Below are 19516 nucleotides of genomic sequence, written 5' to 3'. Positions count from 1 at the left end.
AATATACCAACATAACTTGTCTGCTCTTAGAATTTAGAACTTAACTCAATTACGATAAAAATATTAAATTCTAATATGTAAAATGTTACAATGTAGTGCCGGTAGATTTTATATAAATAAAAGAAAACTTTTCGTTCATTATCAGTACATAATATACTGAAAAATATATTATAAATTAATACTATATTGAAAAAAAATATTTAATGAAAATTGAAATAGAAGATATTTAAAGAACATTATATTAAATTGCATGTGTAAGTATGGTTATGAAATACACAGTCTTAATTTATATATTAGGAAATACGTAAAATAGTACGTACTTATTTAGCGAATGAAGACATTTTAAATAGTCTTATGATAAACGAATCATGTAGTAAAAATGTGTTTATTTACTGAAGTATTTTAATATATGTACCTACCCATACATGTAGAAAATAAATATAAAATGCGAAGTTTTGTTAAAATTTTCCAGTAAACACTGTTTTTTTAAGTAATTGATATTGTGTATCAATTCAATGTGTATCAAATCAATCAAATTTAATATTTTATATGAATACTTTTATATTAATATATATATTAACGTTGGTTTGAAATTCTACTACAAAATTAAATGATAACCATATTATACATTACACATGAAGCGCCTAGTTTCAAAAGCCCCTAAAACGATTTTAGGTAGTTCTGAGAAAAATGATAAAACTATTTTAGGTAGTTTTGAAAAAAATGAGATAAAATCATATCTATTAAATCTGTGAACTATATAGTAAGTAAAAGCTGATTGTGCCACTCTATGTGCTCTTTTCTAGTGGTTAAAAGGTGTATAGCTGATTACTACCTTAACGACAAAACCTTTTCGAAGGGATCGATACCAGCTCTTCAGTTCTTCTCTTCTATATTATGTGGAGTGTTTTTCCAAGCACCGTCCACATTTCTACTGACCGCTTTCTTTTATGCGAGGACACTTATTTTGTCTTTGTATTTGTCTGTGGTGACGATGGGGTGTTTCAACTATTAAATTTACTTTCTCTTATTCTAAAACGAACTAAATTAATGTTTTTAGTAAATTTGACCATATATTATAATATATACACAATTGAAGCGCCTAGTTTCAAAAGCCCCTAAAACGATTTAGGTAGTTCTGAGAAAAATGAGAAAAAGCATTTTAGATAGTTTTGAGAAAACTGAGAAAAAATCATATCTATTAAATCTGTGAACTTTATGTATTTATTTTTTAATTCGTTAAATTCTAAGGAGTATTTTGGCTTTCCATTTTAGGGGTATTTGAAAAGCACACCTAACCATTTTAGCACGTTTTGAAATTTACCCTAATTTTTGATCACACGTATTGACGGTTTTTGACGTTTCTTAAAGTTCAATCTTTAGCCATCATATAGGTAACAAAAATATCCATTTAAATACATATCTAGCTCAAAAATTTTCAAAAACCGTTTTAGGGGCCTTTGAAACTAGGCGCTTCACATGGTTAAAGTGAATGATATTATATTTCATTTTGTCACGTGGTTATAATTTGTTATAAGTGCGATTTAATACTATTTTTTGTTACTACAGATGTCTGCGATGCTATTAATATAATATAATTATTCCGAGTAACAAATACTTATCCAATTGATAAAATATGACAATACCTACAGAAGAGATACTAAAATACACACAGGTTATAAGTTATTTTGACCTTGCAACACAAATTAAAAATATAATAGTGTTTTAAATTGATAAACGCTAACGGAAGACAAAACATCGATTTAGTGTCACCCCAGTTACCTATTTCATTTTCGTTCAAATAAATTATAATATACCTAGATGTGTCAGTACCATCAATAGGTAGCCGTAGCGAAGGGTGGAGGTAAGCTGTTAAGATTCAGCATAAATAGTGCATACTAAAATTTCGATTTTCTTTTCATTGAACTAAGACTACAATGTGAAGATAGCGTTTGTAAATTTTTAAAATTAAATTCAACCCTGTTTAATCCAAACTATAGTAAATAATATTAAAAAAATATTCGTTTATCTATAAAATATTTAAAATTATGCCAGTAAATCATACACCATTTTAGTTATTTTATAGATAGAAGAATATTTTTTATCAGTTATTGTTTGGTTAGGCAGGGATTATTGAATTTAAAAAAACTTACCAACACCATCTGTAATATTATTTACTCTTAATTCAACGTAAACTAATAAGTATGACTAAATAAGTGTGCACTATTTTTGTCGGATAATCCATAGCATATTTTTCCGACCATGTCCGATCCTGATAGGATCATAATATGGGCCTCCACAGAGTGGAGGTTTGTATTGAGAGATTTTGTTTTTTACGAGAAATTGATGTCAGCCACTTGCTCAACCTATTAGGTCTATACCCTGACACATACAAATAGAAAAACAATATGTGTACTTGCCAGACCCAGGATTCGAACCTGGGACCCACGGCTTTTTAGTCCAACGCTTAAGCTACGCGGCCACCGTGGGTGTACCATACCGGATAATCCATAGCATGTTAATAAACTATTATTGTTTGGTTTAGACAGGGACTTAATTAAATTTAACAAATTAACGAGCGCCATCTGTAAATAATTGTATTTTTAGTTCAATGAAAACAAACAGGTATGACTGACAAAGTTTATTGTGCACTATTTACATTAGAATAGCCTACCCCCACACTTCGCTACTGATAGGTAGTCCTAAATGTTAAGTAGGTAAAACTTGAATAAAATATTAGTATGAATGATATTATGATATAATTTAAAGTGTCACTGAATTTGAAATAAATCCAGAATTTTGGAATATAATGATTTTCCTGTTATTCCACTTTACTGAGATCAACACTAAAAATGCCTGGAGTGACCTGCCTACAAATATGCACATAAATCTCCGACACTACATATACGTCCAGAAAGTCATGAAATATCGCCAAAGTTTCCCATTGCGGCCCTTCAGCTCAGCTTGCCGGGCCAAATTAATCCCGATCCGGCCTTTTTTGGATGCTGTCACGTGGGAGGGCCGCAGGAAATTGAGTTACTAACGAAACATTAACTCTGAACTTGTACAGTACCAACTCAAATGGCGCCAATATTTCGACACGGATGGAATCCGCGAATGAAATAACTGTGTATTGATTTCTGTTAATGAAAATACATTTTAAAATTATTAGATCAGTGATGCAACGATTTTTTTTATTCAACGAATAATTCATAATTAATTAATTTTTTTGTTCAAATAATAATCAACAAGATTTGAGAATGTAAAATACAAATTATTGAACATATATTATTTGGAAAACACTTCTGAGAAAATATATTATAACAGATAGAAAAAATCTTTTTGAAAAAAGTAAGACACCCCCGTAGGAATCGAACCTGCATCACTCTGGTTTCGCGCCCACGTACATAGACCACTATGCTAAAGGTACCATACTTAATTACGATAAATTTAAACTAATGGTTCTTATAATACTCCCCGAAGCGCTTTCTAAATTGAGCTACTATTGGCTATCGGCTTTTGCATTTTACATCAAAGCAGGTATTATTTTAATTACTAACCGACGTTACGGAAATATTCATATTTTTTACCATCCATAAAATTCCACCACACTATATCTCAAAGACAACAGTTTCCGTCAGTACTGTATTATGTGGTTGTTAGTTATACGTCTTTAATAAATGTTTTATTCGAAAACTCTAATTATTTATAATTACACAAAACATATTTCAATCAATAATTCTATACCTCAGAAGGTATATAATTATTTTATTAAAAAACATATTTCGGCTCTGTGGGTCTATTCTATACTTATCGACCGCTAAAGTGATAAATATTATCACTTTATCATATTTGCGTATTGAGATATTAATTTGTTACAATAAGTTAGCCGTATAAACAGCCAAAACTGTCTATTTCGCTGTAAAGTTAACACAGCCAAAAGAGGTGCTGTTAAAACATAGCACGTATTGTAACAATTACAACTAATTTATTGTAATTGTTACAATAAGTGCTTATAGCTAGATAGCTGCCGTAGAAGCCAAAAAGTGGTATTGTGTATAGATTAGATGCGCAGGTGCCAAACAACCCCAAAAACCGAACAAAAAATTAGTAGTTAGCTAATTAGTGATATTTTTTTTTAATTTTTTGATATGCCTTCTTGATAATAATTATTGATCGAAAAGAAATTTAAGAAACTAGAAATCTTAGAATTCGCCCTCATTGATTTTGTTCATTACTGAACTCCATTTGCATAACAGAACCAGAATGTAATTATTGGAATGGATAATAATAATAGTCTCCATAAAAAGTTTTGGTATGATAACTTACATGACATAGTAATCGCCCGTATTATATACTCCTTATATAACATTTTATTAGATAATATGTAAGTCTTTTAATAGTTATTTATTTATTGAATATTAAAAATACGAGTATGTGTGCTGAATTTTATACCAAATATATGAATAATACTATTACCTATATCTAATCATGATTCAATTAATTATATTTCATAACATATTGCTGACGTTACAATGAAAAATAATTTTACAATTAACAAATGAAAAGTAGAAACACGGTGATTTAAATTAACAATGCTATTTCAAACATTAAATTATTTAAAACTGAGTGCATTGAAATGAAAATAATAATTGACAATATCGATTTGCAAATAATAGAGTTGTCACCATTATCAATTCTTGATACATTAATTAATCTGTATGATCATAAACACAAATCAAAAGCTTGCATGACAAAATGAGTCGTATAGTATCAAAAGTAGAACTGTCGCAAATATATCGAAATTTAACTAAGTATGCCAAATATTTATCAAAATTTTACAAAAATTTTATAAAAATTATTTATCAAAGCCTTTGAACATCCGATTTCGTGAACAGATACATGAATCTTTGATGTCGGACGAAAGGCTTGAGATGCTTCACGTTTTTAGAACATGTACTGTGCACCCTTGTGGTACAGTAGCTTGGATTCTCACCATGTAACGATGCTACAAGATCAATCTTCGTGATGCAGGTATTACGTGGCAAGACGCAGTAACAGAATAAAATAACATGATATTGTTCTTGCGATTTACCAAGATTCTGTATCGTGACATGGTTAAGTACGTAGTACGTAAGTAAGTAGTAAAATCTTCTTTTAGTTACATTAATAGTCATAATAGGTAAATCAATTATTATTTAATTTTCTCCTTCTTCTCTGCATCTCACCCTTTTTGATTGAATATTAATATACAGTTTACACAGTATATTTTTTTTATTCAAAATTGTGATTCATGATATTAATGTTTTGTCATTTTTATATCATTACATGAGATAGAACAATACTGGTATTAAAGTACAAATATATTTTTTAATTACTTACTTGACAAAGAGGAAGAAAGACTTCTCCAATTGAGTCATCTCTTGAAAAGCGATCATAGTCGAATACGTGAAGATGTAACACCTGGAATAAATATAATAATACATACTTAATAATGCCTTATTTCATATTTATTTTTAGAAAATTATTATTGAAGCCTAGTCAAATCGGTTACATGTAAGTTGTACGTATGCAGTTCATCGTGGGACACATATTCGTGCGCCGCAGTACGTGAAACATGAGTTCGTATAACATTTTATCAAATGACGAGTTCTTCGTTGAACATTTCACCGTGGAATACATTCGTACGTTTCATACAAAATGCGGCGATAGTTTGCAAATAGTACTGTTCCAATTTAGATTAACCCTAACTTAACTAACCTAGTAAGGACATCTCCATATGTTGTAGCATACGTACAAATATACTTCAAGGTGAAATGTTCAACGAAGAACTCGTCATTTGATTAAATGTTACACGAACTCATGTTTCACGTACTGCGGTTCACGAATAAGTGTCCTGCGGTGAACTGTATACGTACAAATTTCCGGATACGAGTCAAATCAATTTAAATTGTTAAGTAAATATCAAGTATTTGATAATAATTATTATGAAGGTAGCTTAGAAATAATTTATGATTGTTTATATACTAGTATTTATTATGGGTTCTTTAATAATTGTGTTTTATTTTAGTCAATATGTATCTCCTTTGATATTCAACTAGGCATACATTTTCATTGGGTATAATAATATATAAAATGGGTAAATATTATGGACGTTATTGATTTTTGTAAATAACAGAATGATTTTTGGAACGTTACACTGTTTTTACCTCCATAATTTACTACACTTTTATTGTAATCGGCTTTAACAGATTAGCGTTTCTGACAGCAGTCAGTCAGAAACGGAATTATTAACGACTCAACGCTCCCATTTTGTTAAAAATCGAAAGAAAAGGAATTATTTTAAAATAATGCTCTTTTTGATAAAATATGTACATTTTAACATTTTTCAGTTACATATTATGTTATGTTATCGTTAATATTTTGAAGTTGACTTTGATAATAGATACAGAACGGAAGAAAATATTGTTATTTATGCCAATTCTTTGAAGGTACCCGGTACATAATCGTTTACGACTTTCAGATTTTTTTAAAAATTAAAATTCATGTTGTTAACGTCCTGAGAATTGTTATGTCAATGTTTTGTTTTTTTAATAAATAAAATGCGGTATTAGTAGTGGGTTCCTATTTTGAAAATTTTATTAATACTATGTACTCTATGAAATTTGAATTTGATTTCTATTTATTATCAGTTTTGCACTTTTCGATTTGAGTAATATTTACGACCTTGGTTACGTCCTTCAGATCTTCAAATATTACTTGATTCACCAATGTGCATTATTTATAACTGATACAGTAAATAGTAAATAATATTATAATACCAAATTAATTCATTAAAATACCAGGAAGACATCATTATTAAGTTAGATACATAATATGAATGAATTAAGTTTACTATACAATAGACGTAGTAACACAAAAACGTACAAACCCACATTATTTTTGGTTTGCCAAAGGTATACCTAATATATTTTACATTATAAAAAAACATACAAGGTAATTAGTTTACTTCAGTAAATATTAAAAAAAAAACATTTTCAGAATTATTAATATCACAATATTATGTATAACAAAAGATACACAGTAAATTGTATACCATTATATCGTTAGTTACAACTTATTGAGTAAAAAAATTACAGTGTTGCAAAAAAATTAAAAATATGTATTTTAAATCACTTAGTTTACTAAATACATAATCAATGTTTCGATGTTCCAAAAACGATTTATATACTATTTACCAAAATCTAAAAAACTCACCATCTCACGTATTGAACTATCTGTGTCATATTTGTTATCTAATTTCAAATCAGCTAATTCAATTTCTTGGGTTTGGTTTGATTTTTCTATTACACTTAAAAATGATAAACAATACAAAAATATGTTTTTATTTATATTACTTATTATATATATGTGATTGTAATGATGCATAACATCAATGAAAAAACTTCGATATAAAAATTGAAATTAAATATTTGATTTTTTTTTTGTATCTAGCGACGTTTTCTCAAAATTAGATTAATGTGGGATAGTACATTTTTGTGCATCAGTTGAGTCTCATTTTTGAAAAATAAATTAGGTACCTAATTAAATATGCGTAAATCACTCATTAAAAATACAGTTGGGAGTATGTATGTACAATATTTTAATAATTGAAAGTAATTACCCTGCTCTGGAGCTTTTGTATTGGGAACCCTTCAAAGTAAAAGGTCTCGTTCCAACGAGGGTTGAGCGTCCGCCTTTTAATCTTGGTCTCCAACCTATGCTTCTTGTCGGGTAGCAGCGTCACGCGTACGTAAGGGTCTGAAGTGCCACTCAAGTCTTTAGCGGGGAGTTCCTTGCCCTGTAAAATTTAAAAAAAATGCACAGTCAGTATTAATTTAATTATCAATTTACAGCTGCCGATGGAACCCTACATAAAAAAAATATTATTTCAGGCTAGAGAGCGAGTCGAATATGTACGCCCTATATGAGTTGAAGTACGGCAGAGTGGTAGAAAGAATTTAGTAGAACTATTTTAGTTCTTCACTTCACACTGTGTGGATATTATTCATTAATATAAATAGTTAAAATGTTTAGAGATATCAATCTATGTAGTTATTTTTTTTGACTAATTCGCCGTATACGTGAGATTCGGTAGCATCATTTATTAATTTTTTCACTAAACCTATCAATGGCGATAGTATTTAGGAGAATAATAACCTGCGTTCGGTCAATTTGTTTCAGATATTGATATATCGTACACTGAGGTCTATAGGGTCATAACTGCAAATAACATGATCTTGAGTAATTTGAGTTTTAATGTTAACTAATTAACTTAAATTTAATTAATTGCAGTAGACTGCTGAAAAATTCGGCGTTCTAGCACAATAAATATTGTACCAAAGATGAAATATTTTTTAGGCAAAAGGGCATCATGTAAGATAATGCCTCTATATAGATCTGAATTAAAATTTTAAATATAAAATAACCATGGACACAATTGTGTCAGAGGCCACTGCTTTCAAAGTAGCAGTTAATGCCATATAGCATTAAAAATAGATTTTTTTTCTACCGAACTGCATTCATAAGACATTTTTGGGTTATTTTGCAGTTATGAACCTATAGATCTCAGTGTGCGATATTATTTTACTCGCGTGAGAGTTACTTAATGCATGTTCTATTATACATTATAAAAAATGTATATTTAGTTTATTCGGTTTACTTATTTATACGTTAATATATATTATCATATTGTCCTTATAAAAATTTATGTGCGAAATTTTGCTATTTTTATTATTTTACTTAGTTTTCTTTATATGTTTCATAATATCATATCGTAAATCAGTACTGTGACGGTTATAGCTGCGGTTTTTTTCATTTTTTAAGTTTTCTTCCATAATATGTTCCAAATTGTACATTCTTTGATGTAGCAAACTATTAGAGCTGCAACTTTAGTGGTCGCAAAGTAACGTTAAAAGATATCTGGATCTGACCAAATGTGAAAAAAAGTTGATATGGCAATAATATATAACATCAGCTTAAAATTTAAAATAAATAAACTTTCAATGTTTTTAAAAGAAATGACTGAAGTATTGTATTGGAATGCTAATCTCGTTTGTTTTGATATAAAATACTTCAAAATATCCTAAAAACTAACTCTTGTCAGACTGATTTCAAAACTTTGTTTATGCTCTCCTGTAAAATTGTATCACAGTACTGAAATATTTTAAAGATGTTATTTGTAAAATACACGCATGTAGACAAATATAATATGTATTAAATTAATCTTATAGATAAATAACACACTACAATAAAGGCATTTGAGACGTGGGTTTATCAATGAATTCTTATGGTACCACGGAAACAAAGAATATAATATTATAACGATGAAGTAAGGCAAAGGATTGATTATAAAGGTTAGAAATTTTATTCATTATGAGAAAATGAAAAGTCTAATCACTTTGGCCACGTCATTCAATTGTATAACACAAGATATAGGCCAAAAGGAAGACAGGAAGAATATGCATTAATTTTTGTTGGCTTATAGCGAATTACTATGAATGCTACTGTTTATTTACTGGATGCTTCTAGCGACAATATTTCAAAGATTAAATTTAATATATTTTACTGACTTACAGGACTTATAGAAAAATATTATATATTTTAATATATTTTTTTAATTCAAAGATAAATTTGTGTGTTCGTTGAATAAATTCATCTCAATTCTAGATCTTATTTCATTGGAAGTTTTAGCATTCAAATTTAGTTAAATAAATTTTCTTGAATGGTATAAGCATTTTTTTTTAATAATTCATATTAATAATATATTTTTTGAAACTGAAAAAATCAATATTTCAATAAAATGAAAATATGTGAATATATATTTATAAATCTTGTGACTTTCCGTTTTAATAAAAATAATAGTTAAATTGAACATGTGTGAAACTAAATCCGTACAATTATTTTGATTTATGTCGAATCGGGTTTTGATATTGTGACCACATTTTACAGCGATGTTAAAAAAATGATCTTCGCTATGACAGTTTTACATAATATCATGTGCGAGACGTAGTGACGGACCGAAAGAAATGACACAATAGAAGTATATCAATATATTAAAATATGTTTGTATTGGAATTTGAAATTGAACAAATGATGGTTACACTTAATTTAAATATGTAACGTTGTGTGAATTTAATCTGTTTTCCAATAATCGACAGTGTCAAAAGACTAGACGACAAACGCGCTGTAAAAAATGTCACGGCTCACTCCTTAATTAACTCGTTCCAGCCACTGGTGCGTGGCAATCCAGTGCTTCATCAGGGCTGGCCTGGCAACCGGACGTTTCGGCGACCACGTGACCGCGCGCGAAGGTCGCGTCGGTCCGGTCGTCCGGCCTAATTGGCAGGCGTTAACCGGACCCTGCTGCGGCGCTGGTTCACTGAGCCACGAAATTATTGATTGAATATCTTCACGGGCCGATTCATAATGGGGAAGTACAGGAGGTTCAAGTAAACAAACGTTTATTGAACCTTAAATGCGCGCAATTCCGTCAACACTAGTGTAATTATCGACCTCAGTGAGAGGGGGTTTATGTTATTATTAATTATCGAATTATTAATATTTAGATTAACTACATATATTTTGAAAGAATCCTTTTTAATAATTTTACTTAATATTATTATATAAATTGTCTATATCAGGGGTAGTCAACCTTTTTGTACCTACCGCCCACTTTTGTATCTCTGTTAGTAGTAAAATTTTCTAACCGGCCACCGGTTCCACAGTAATGATGATTTCTAAAGTATGGAAGTAACTTTACTTTATAGAATTTATAAAGCAGAGTTACAGCATAGTTAAAGCATATAATAAAAATGACTTACCAAATACTTTATTTCAGACTTTCGCAAAGTTTGGCAGAAGAAATCTTTATAAAACAACTTACTATACTTAAATCTATCTTTTATTTATACTTTGCACATATATGCAAGGGCGATACAAATAGTATATTTCTTGCAAATTTAATTTGTCACGGGGAATTTTATGAAAACCTAATGAACATGTTTTTAAAACCACTACCGCCCACCATGAAAGCTGGAACGCCCACTATTGGGCGGTAGGGTTCAGGATGACTACCCTTGGTCTACATCGTGTATCTAATGTGAGTATTCTTAAAAAATTGGCTGTATTTTCTTCATATACCTACTAGTCGTTTTAATTTTGAGATGTATGTATAGTATAGTATGAAAATGTAGACATTATGATATTAAACATACCTACATAATTTTGAAAAATACTTTCTGAGAAAATATATTATTGCCAATAGAAAAAATCTTTTTGAAAAAAGTAAGCCGGCAGGGAATCAAACTCTACATCTCCTGGGTTTACGCCTCGTCCGTCGCATTTACCTCTATGCTACGCAGTGACATACTAATTGCGACAAATTTTAACTATTGGCCTTTTTAATACCTAATCATCAGCGTTCTTCTAAATCAAGCTAGGTACTTTGGCAATCGGTTTTTGTTTTATTAATGTATTGTTTTATGAATTATTCGTTGAATAAAAGAAATAGTTAATTATAAATTATTAGCAAATTTAAGTAAGTTACATCATAAAAAATTTTGGAGAAATCCACGACGTCGGTTAGTAATTGAAGTAATAGGTATCTACTTTGATTTAATAAATGGAAACCCAGGATATGCAGGGTTCGATTCTCTACCGTGGTGGCTTACTTTTTTCAAAAAGATTTTTTCTATTGGTTATAATGTATTTTCTCAGAAAGTGTTTTTCAAAATTATGTATGTTCAATAATCAGAATGGTACATTCTTAAATCTTGTAAATTATTCGTTGAATAAAAGAAATAGTTAATTATAAATTATGATATTACTTTAACGGCCCACGTGCTCGTCGTAGGTTAAAATTGAGTTTTTATTGTATTTTCAAACCATGATCCTGGACACTCCTTAAACGTTGTAGATAATCTATTTATATAATTTTGAAGCCTTATTATCCTTTATAGTTATTTTAAACATTTGATGACTGCATAAAGTATTTTTGTTACATAAAATAGTATTCTTTTAAACCTCTCTCTCTAATGTTTTAGAATATAGTCATATTTCGGTACATAACTGTGCAGTGGTGTTAAGATTTTTTACATTTATTAATTTTTAAACGCATTTATAAAACCATTAGTATAATTTATTATAAGATAATTTTTGTAAAATATTCACGATAAAAAATTATATTGATAATCTCTGTGATCCCAAATTTGACAATAATTAGGCATTTTATTATTCGAAAAATCGGCAAGATTAACACATTTGAAGATGATTCTAAAGATACTTATTATAAACTATGTTTTTGACCATTCAAGTGTGATAAACATCTTATGAATAATGATTGATTTATAATAATTATTGACCTAATAATAAGGTAGTGTTTTTTTGAAATACGCCATTTCTTTTGTCATTCCCCAGTGGTTAAGCTACAACATACGGCCGTCGCCATAAATTGACAAACTATAATTGAAGTAGGGAGTAAAATGATATTGACGCGCGTGTTTGAACATGTACCGTTTAAAAAAAAATAAAAAAAAATTCGGTTAGGTATATGTTCAAACACGCGCGTTAACATAATTTTACTCCCTACTTTAATTATAGTTGGTCAATATATGGCTACGGCCGTATGTTGTAGCTTAACCACTAGGGAATGAAAAAAGAAATGGCGTATTTCAAAAAAACACTACCTTATTCTTAGGTCAATAATTATTATAAAGCAATCATTATTCATAAGATGTTTATCACACTTGAATGGTCAAAGACATAGTTTATAATAAGTATCTTTAGAATCATCTTCAAATGTGTTAATATTGCCGATTTTTTGAATAATAAAATGCCTAATTCTTGTCAAATTTGGGATCACGGAGATTATCAATATATTTTTTTATCGTGAATATTTTACAAAAATTATCTTGTAATAAATTATACTATTAGTTTCATAAATGCGTTTGTAAATTAATAAATGTAAAAAATCTTAACACCACTGCACAGTTATGTACCGAAATATGACTATATTCTAAAACATTAGAGCGAGAGGTTTACAAGAATACTATTTTATGTAACAAAAATACTTTATGCAGTCATCAAATGTTTAAAATAACTATAAATGATAATAAGGCTTCAAAATTATATAAATAGATTATCTACAACGTTTAAAGAGTGTCCAGGATCATGGTTTGAAAATACAATAAAAAGTCAATTTTGACCTTCGACGAGCATGTCCCCCCGTGCTTAGAATGTATAAAAATTAATAAGTAACTATTTTTGCTTCGAAGCAATAAAAGGGTTCCTAATTATTTAGTTGACTGGATAGTCTTTGGTTCAGATCAAACACATATGTATTGAAAAAATGTAAATATTACAAATTTAAAATTTGTGACTGTTAAGAAGCTTTTATATTAAATTTTAAATTAGATTGCTTATTGATCACTATCTTTTTATTTTGTCTACTTTTATATAGGTACTACTGTTTTTTTTTTTTTTGTAAACAATATTTATTGTGTCAAATTAGTTAAACTCTATTAAATACCCAATACGTTACCCATGGCCATTGTTTCTCAGTAATGATGATTTGTACGCTTATACAATGTATTATTAGTGATTAGGTATCTAATGATATATTAAGTAGGGGATTTTTTATAAACATTTCAACTAGGTATTCATAATTTGTTTGATAATTTTTTTTATTGTGATCCTTGACTTAAAAGGTAGGTGATAAAATTTTTACCTGCTTTATTGTATTAATTTATTATAAGTTAGAATTAATTGTATTCGTTGTTAGTGTGTATTTACCATTGGTAAGTGCGTATAGTACCAACAGATGCCTAAAGGCAAAACCCGCTTCGCAAAAACGACTCAAATGGAATAGGATATAATTTTAATCCATTAGAATTTGAAAATAATATATTTAGAAGTACGTGAGTATATTTCGATATGTAAGAAAATGGAAAATAAAAGTTTAAAAAAGATGTTAGATGATATGGGCGACCGTTATGATAGATAAGATACCAAGGACTGTGATGTACCTACACATCTTAAAGGAAGTGACTGAGACACATAAACGGTCACACAGGTGATTTCAAGATGTTCAATGGAAATAATTATAAAGTAGCACTACTGGTTTGCCTTCCATAGAAAAAAAAGTCTGGGTGAGATGAAGACTCCAAGAATAAATTATAGACCCGAGTACGATGATGTTTTTGAATATTTAATAAAATTATTCAAAAATTGTTCAATGTCTCGATATATATATCAGTGGCGAAAGGTGGAGTTAGGCTATTCAGATCCACCATAAATAGTACACACTAAACTTTGTCAGTCATACGTATTTGTTTTCATTGATAGAAGACTACAGTTTACAGACGGTGTTAGTTAGTTTCTAAAATTCAATTAAACTCTGCGAAAATCAAGCCATAATAAATAATAGTCAAAAAATACTGGTGTATCTATAAAATATTTAAAATTATGCAATTAAATAATACATAACTTTGGATATTTTATAGATTAAATAATATTTTTTATCTATTATAGTTTGGTTTAGGCTATAATATATCCTTATTTTATTATATTCTTAAACCAACGAAACCAAATAAGTATGAATGAAAAAGTGTGCTCAATTTTCTCGTATCGCCCAAAGTATACCAAAACTATATTGGTTTGGTTTAGACAAGGTTTATTTGATTTTTAAAAAACTAACCAACATCATCTGTAAATTGTAGTCTTCGTTCAATAAAAATAAGCACGTATGACTAACAAAATTTAATGTGCACTTTTTATGTCGGATCTTAACAGCCTACTTCCACCCTTTGCTACTGACATATGAAGCGCCAAGTTTCAAAGGCCCCTAAAACGGTTTTTGAAAATTTTTGAGTTAGATATGTATTTAGATGGATATTTTTGTTATCTATATAATAGCCCAAGATTGAACTTTAAAAAACGCTTAAAACCATCAATATGTATGATCAATAATTAGGGTAAATTTCAAAACCCGCTAAAATGGTTGGGTGTGCTTTTCAAATACATCTAAAATGGAAAACCAAATTACTCTTTAGAATGTAACGAATTAAAAAATAAATACATAAAGTTCACAGATTTAATAGATATGATTTTTTCTCAGTTTTCTCAAAACTACCTAAAATGCTTTTTCTCATTTTTCTCAGAACTACCTAAATCGTTTTAGGGGCTTTTGAAACTAGGCGCTTCAATTATGTATATATTATAATATATGGTCAAATTTACTAAAAACAATAATTTAGTTCGTTTTAGAATAAGAGAAAGTAAATTTTATAGTTGAAACACCCCATCGTCACCACAGACAAATACAAAGACAAAATAAGTGTCCTCGCATAAAAGAAAGCGGTCAGTAGAAATGTGGACGGTGCTTGGAAAAACACTCCACATAATATAGAAGAGAAGAACTGAAGAGCTGGTATCGATCCCTTCGAAAAGGTTTTGTCGTTAAGGTAGTAATCAGCTATACACCTTTTAACCACTAGAAAAGAGCACATAGAGTGGCACAGTCAGCTTTTACTTACTATATACAAACATTATTGCTTATTGTTACGCTTTTATGCTAGTACTTACTTTGTTTTGCATAATTATTAGTTTTTAACGTGGAAATTTACCTTTATAGACATACTAAACCAAATAACAAACGTACGTGTTATTTAGTCTTTCATGCTTAATAATTATGTTTGCTGTACTCTTTGTTATTATCATTAATATGTTATATTTATTAATATAATATTGTTATTATTATCACCGTTTATGCTATCCTCTTCTAACGAGCCCAAAATATTAATAAAAGAAGAAGAGAAGAGTACTCATGGTGATAACAGAAGAACCAAAAAATAAAACGTACGTATATTAAGTTTTATTGTTTGGAAAAAATATTTGCAATTTGAATCATATGGGTCCGTAACAGGCTTTAAACACTTATATTCATTAGCGTATATTTCAATCTTGAATCCATATTCTATATCCGAATATGGGTGACGGACGATATCCTGAAGGTCAAAATCCGGAATGGCCCAATTTTGAAGGCCGGTATTTTGAAAGCCGAAATATACAATATCATCTCGCTTTAAATATGTAAAATGCATTAAATTAATTAAATGTCATTTCGGTAGATAATTTAAAAATGGTCATCTCCTGTTTATTGAACTGCTTCTTCTATACTTTATCTCATTAATGAGGATGGTGATAATTGAGTTATGTAAAATAATTCACTAAAATTTTGATATAATATGGACCTAACATAATAATATTTTGTACCTAGACACTTCCGTATTTTTACTTTTATTTAATCCGTATTTTCCAAAATGTCTCTCGTCAATGCCTAAATGTAGGTACTGCTCATCTGTATTCCCTCATTTTCAAGGAGTACCTTGGAAGTAACAGTAGGTATTATAATATAGTGAATCGTTAAAGTAAAAACAATAAATGCTTTGTTATTGAATTAAACAAATATATGAAAAATACTGGTAAGATCCTTCTGTTGATAATTAAATCATAAACTAAACCTCTCTTAATAGATAATGAATGAATTGTTTTCTCAGTAATCTACTAATTTTACTAAGTGTTGTCAAATAATGCGGCTCTATCTATATTTGCGTCCAATACCTTTGACATTATAATTTTTGTCTCGCAAGCAGGTATTTTGTGGTTACGTCACAAATCTATAATATTAGATTTAAGGGAACGTGATGAAAAAGAAGGAGGAAAGAAAGTGAATTATTGATAGGTTTATTTGTATGCCTGCGAAAAGATATTCATTGATTTGCCTTTGATAGTTAGTAATAATATTTATTGTATCCAAATATATTGGTTTATTCCACAGTATTTTTTGGAATCTAATAAAATATGATTTTTTTATAAGTCGCTCAGAAAATAATTAAGCAGGTAAGTATATTATTTTCCTCTTAATAAATAATAATACAATAATTATTGAGGAGAATAGTCTTAGAGAAAGTGAGAATTATAGTGAATGTTAATAATCAGCTTCAGATAAAATCTTGTACATTGATAAAATACTAATTATTATGAATATAAAATATTATAATATTTTTTTCTTCTATATAAAACTGGCGACCAAATAGCAATAATAAGTTTATGAAAAAAACTAATTTTTATGCTCACGTATATTAGAAAACACAAGCTTACTTACAACCCTGCTTCCTTCTATATTTATTCATTTCAAATTATCACGTCATATCTACCGGCTATATATTATTATGGAGCTGTAGATAGTAAGATCTTGGGTCAAAGGTTCAAATCCTGGGTCTGGCAAATATACATTTTGTTTTTTAATTTGTGCTTGGAGTCAGAGTATGGACGTAATAGGTTGAGCAAGTGGCATTTCTCGTAAAAACAGAAATCTGTTATTATTCACAAGTGGAGGCCCATATAATTCTACTAGGATCGGGCATGGCCAAAAGAAGATTATACAAATTTATTTATTATGATTGTAGACATTTTTTAAAAGAATTATTAAATAATAAATTTGATTAATAAAAATATTCTCGAAAGCGAATGTCACTTCTTTGTAATTCGATTAAATTATAAAAAATAAATTATATTTATCTTTCATGTGATTGCCCCTAGAGATCGTTAAAGTTTTTAACTAACCTTACACCAAGAAGGCATTCAGCTTTTTGATTGTTTTCTTGACAGTATCCATTATTCGTATTCTATTTAATAATGTGTGTATATTTTGTGTATTTCAATGTCAGGCGTTATACGTACATTAATAAAAATAAATTTTAATTACGAGCGTACATTGGCAAATTCTCGATAGTAAATTAACGGTTATTAAATATTAACATTGAATTGTAAAGACATCATTATTTAGCTATGAGAATTTATTGACCACTAAAACGTAATGACTAATGAGCAGTAGAACAAAAAATATATACGAAAAATTCGGCAGTGCATTATCAATTATCGCAGCCTTTCCACGTTTTTAACAAGGAATAAAAAAAATATTCTATGTCTCAAGAAAATAGACTGATAATATCATAAATAATATCCCATTTGCTTGGGTTAGAGGAAAGCGTTCGCACAAAAGCCCATTTCCTAGTTTGGTTTAGTTTATTATATACATGTATATTTTAGCATATTTTGCGACACTATCAAGAAGCCCAGATTTGATCCAGTTTTTTGTAAAATATTTATTATAAAATAGTAAAATAAAATATTTTTATGTTTACTAAATAATTGTAAGTAGATAGGTACCTAACCTACTTTTGAATCAAAATTGAATTTCAAGTCTCTTAAGAATGTCTGTCTTAACTTTCTCACAACCCATTTCCATCCAATAGAAACTCCTCATCACAATAATATATATTGTATATTATTCATAATTATTATTGTCTATGGAAATGTAAATTATAATTTCTAAAATTTACCAACCCTGCTAACAGTTGCCATGCTTGCATTACAAAAGAGATATAGTATTATGTTTATGTCATCAGATACATAGTTGCAGAGTGAAATCGAAAATGAAACTAAAGGCGCTTCGAAAAATGCCGGACTTCCCCGCGGCGTTCGGATCGGAACCTATTTGGCGGTTTAATGCGCGAATAATCGTACCGGAAGGACGCTTTTAGGACCTCCGTCTGCTTTTCAGAGTCTGCGATGCCGAATGAAAAACACGAACCGTGAAATACTACAGGTAAACTATACATATTTATACCTTTTTAGTCTGTTTAACGATCCTGTGAAAGGACTTTAGTAAAGTCATTCCCCATGGTAGTGATAGAACTTATTTAATGGTTCTTTAAATCTATATTCTTGTTATAAAAGGTTTCTGCCTTTGTTTCAATCAGTATTTTAAACAAAAATACAGTGTTTTCATATCGATCATCATTGAATATCCTTTAAACTACAGTAGCAAGTAGTGTAATACACAATAAATTCATTCATTTGATACAAATTATTTTTTTACCTTCACAAACCGTTCATTAAAATATTTAAGTTTGTATGGCCGCGTGGCTTTAGCGTTAGCCTATAGTGTCGTGGGTCCTATGTTCGAATCATGGGTCTGACAAGTACGCAAATTGTTGTTCAATAATTGTGTGTCAGTCAGAGACCTAATAGGTTGAGCAAGTGGCTGACATCCATTTCTAGTGAAAACAAAAATATGTTAATACAAACAACCACACTGTGGAGGCCCATATGATCTTATTAGGATTGGAAATAGTCTAAAAAAATGTGCCATTATTGGTAATATTAACCTGTATGTCCCTGAAATAGAGAATTTTATCTTGGAAACCAGGAGCATCAGCTGTTTATTCATACAAGGTGCAGAATTAACCAGCCGTTGGTAATGTTAATTGAGAGGCCATTAACTGCATTTAAACAAATCGATTTTATATTTGATATATTCCACTTGTATGTGTGTTTCGGTAGATGGTAATTTATAAACTCTTTAAATGTGGTATAATATTATGGAATTGTGTGCATTCGACGTACTTATTCT

General features: G+C 29.3%; 1 protein-coding gene across 1 annotated transcript in view; it reads right to left on the bottom strand.

The window, feature by feature from the left end:
* Syt7 (Synaptotagmin 7) overlaps positions 1 to 19516 on the bottom strand; it is a 767213-nt gene that overhangs the window by 17873 nt on the left and 729824 nt on the right. Inside the window, exons 8-9 of the mRNA XM_085956767.1 lie at positions 7664 to 7840; positions 5383 to 5463 (exon numbers count right to left, since the gene is read on the bottom strand). Of these exons, the coding sequence (XP_085812893.1) occupies positions 5383 to 5463; positions 7664 to 7840 (258 nt within the window). The remainder of the gene's footprint in view (positions 1 to 5382; positions 5464 to 7663; positions 7841 to 19516) is intronic.

Source organism: Rhyacophila brunnea, unplaced genomic scaffold (genome assembly GCF_057557595.1).
Source record: "Rhyacophila brunnea isolate RB1 unplaced genomic scaffold, BYU_Rbru_1.0 scaffold_6, whole genome shotgun sequence".
Lineage (NCBI taxonomy): Eukaryota > Metazoa > Arthropoda > Insecta > Trichoptera > Rhyacophilidae > Rhyacophila > Rhyacophila brunnea.
Note: the sequence above shows the minus strand (reverse complement) of the source record. Positions and strands in the feature narration are given on the sequence as shown.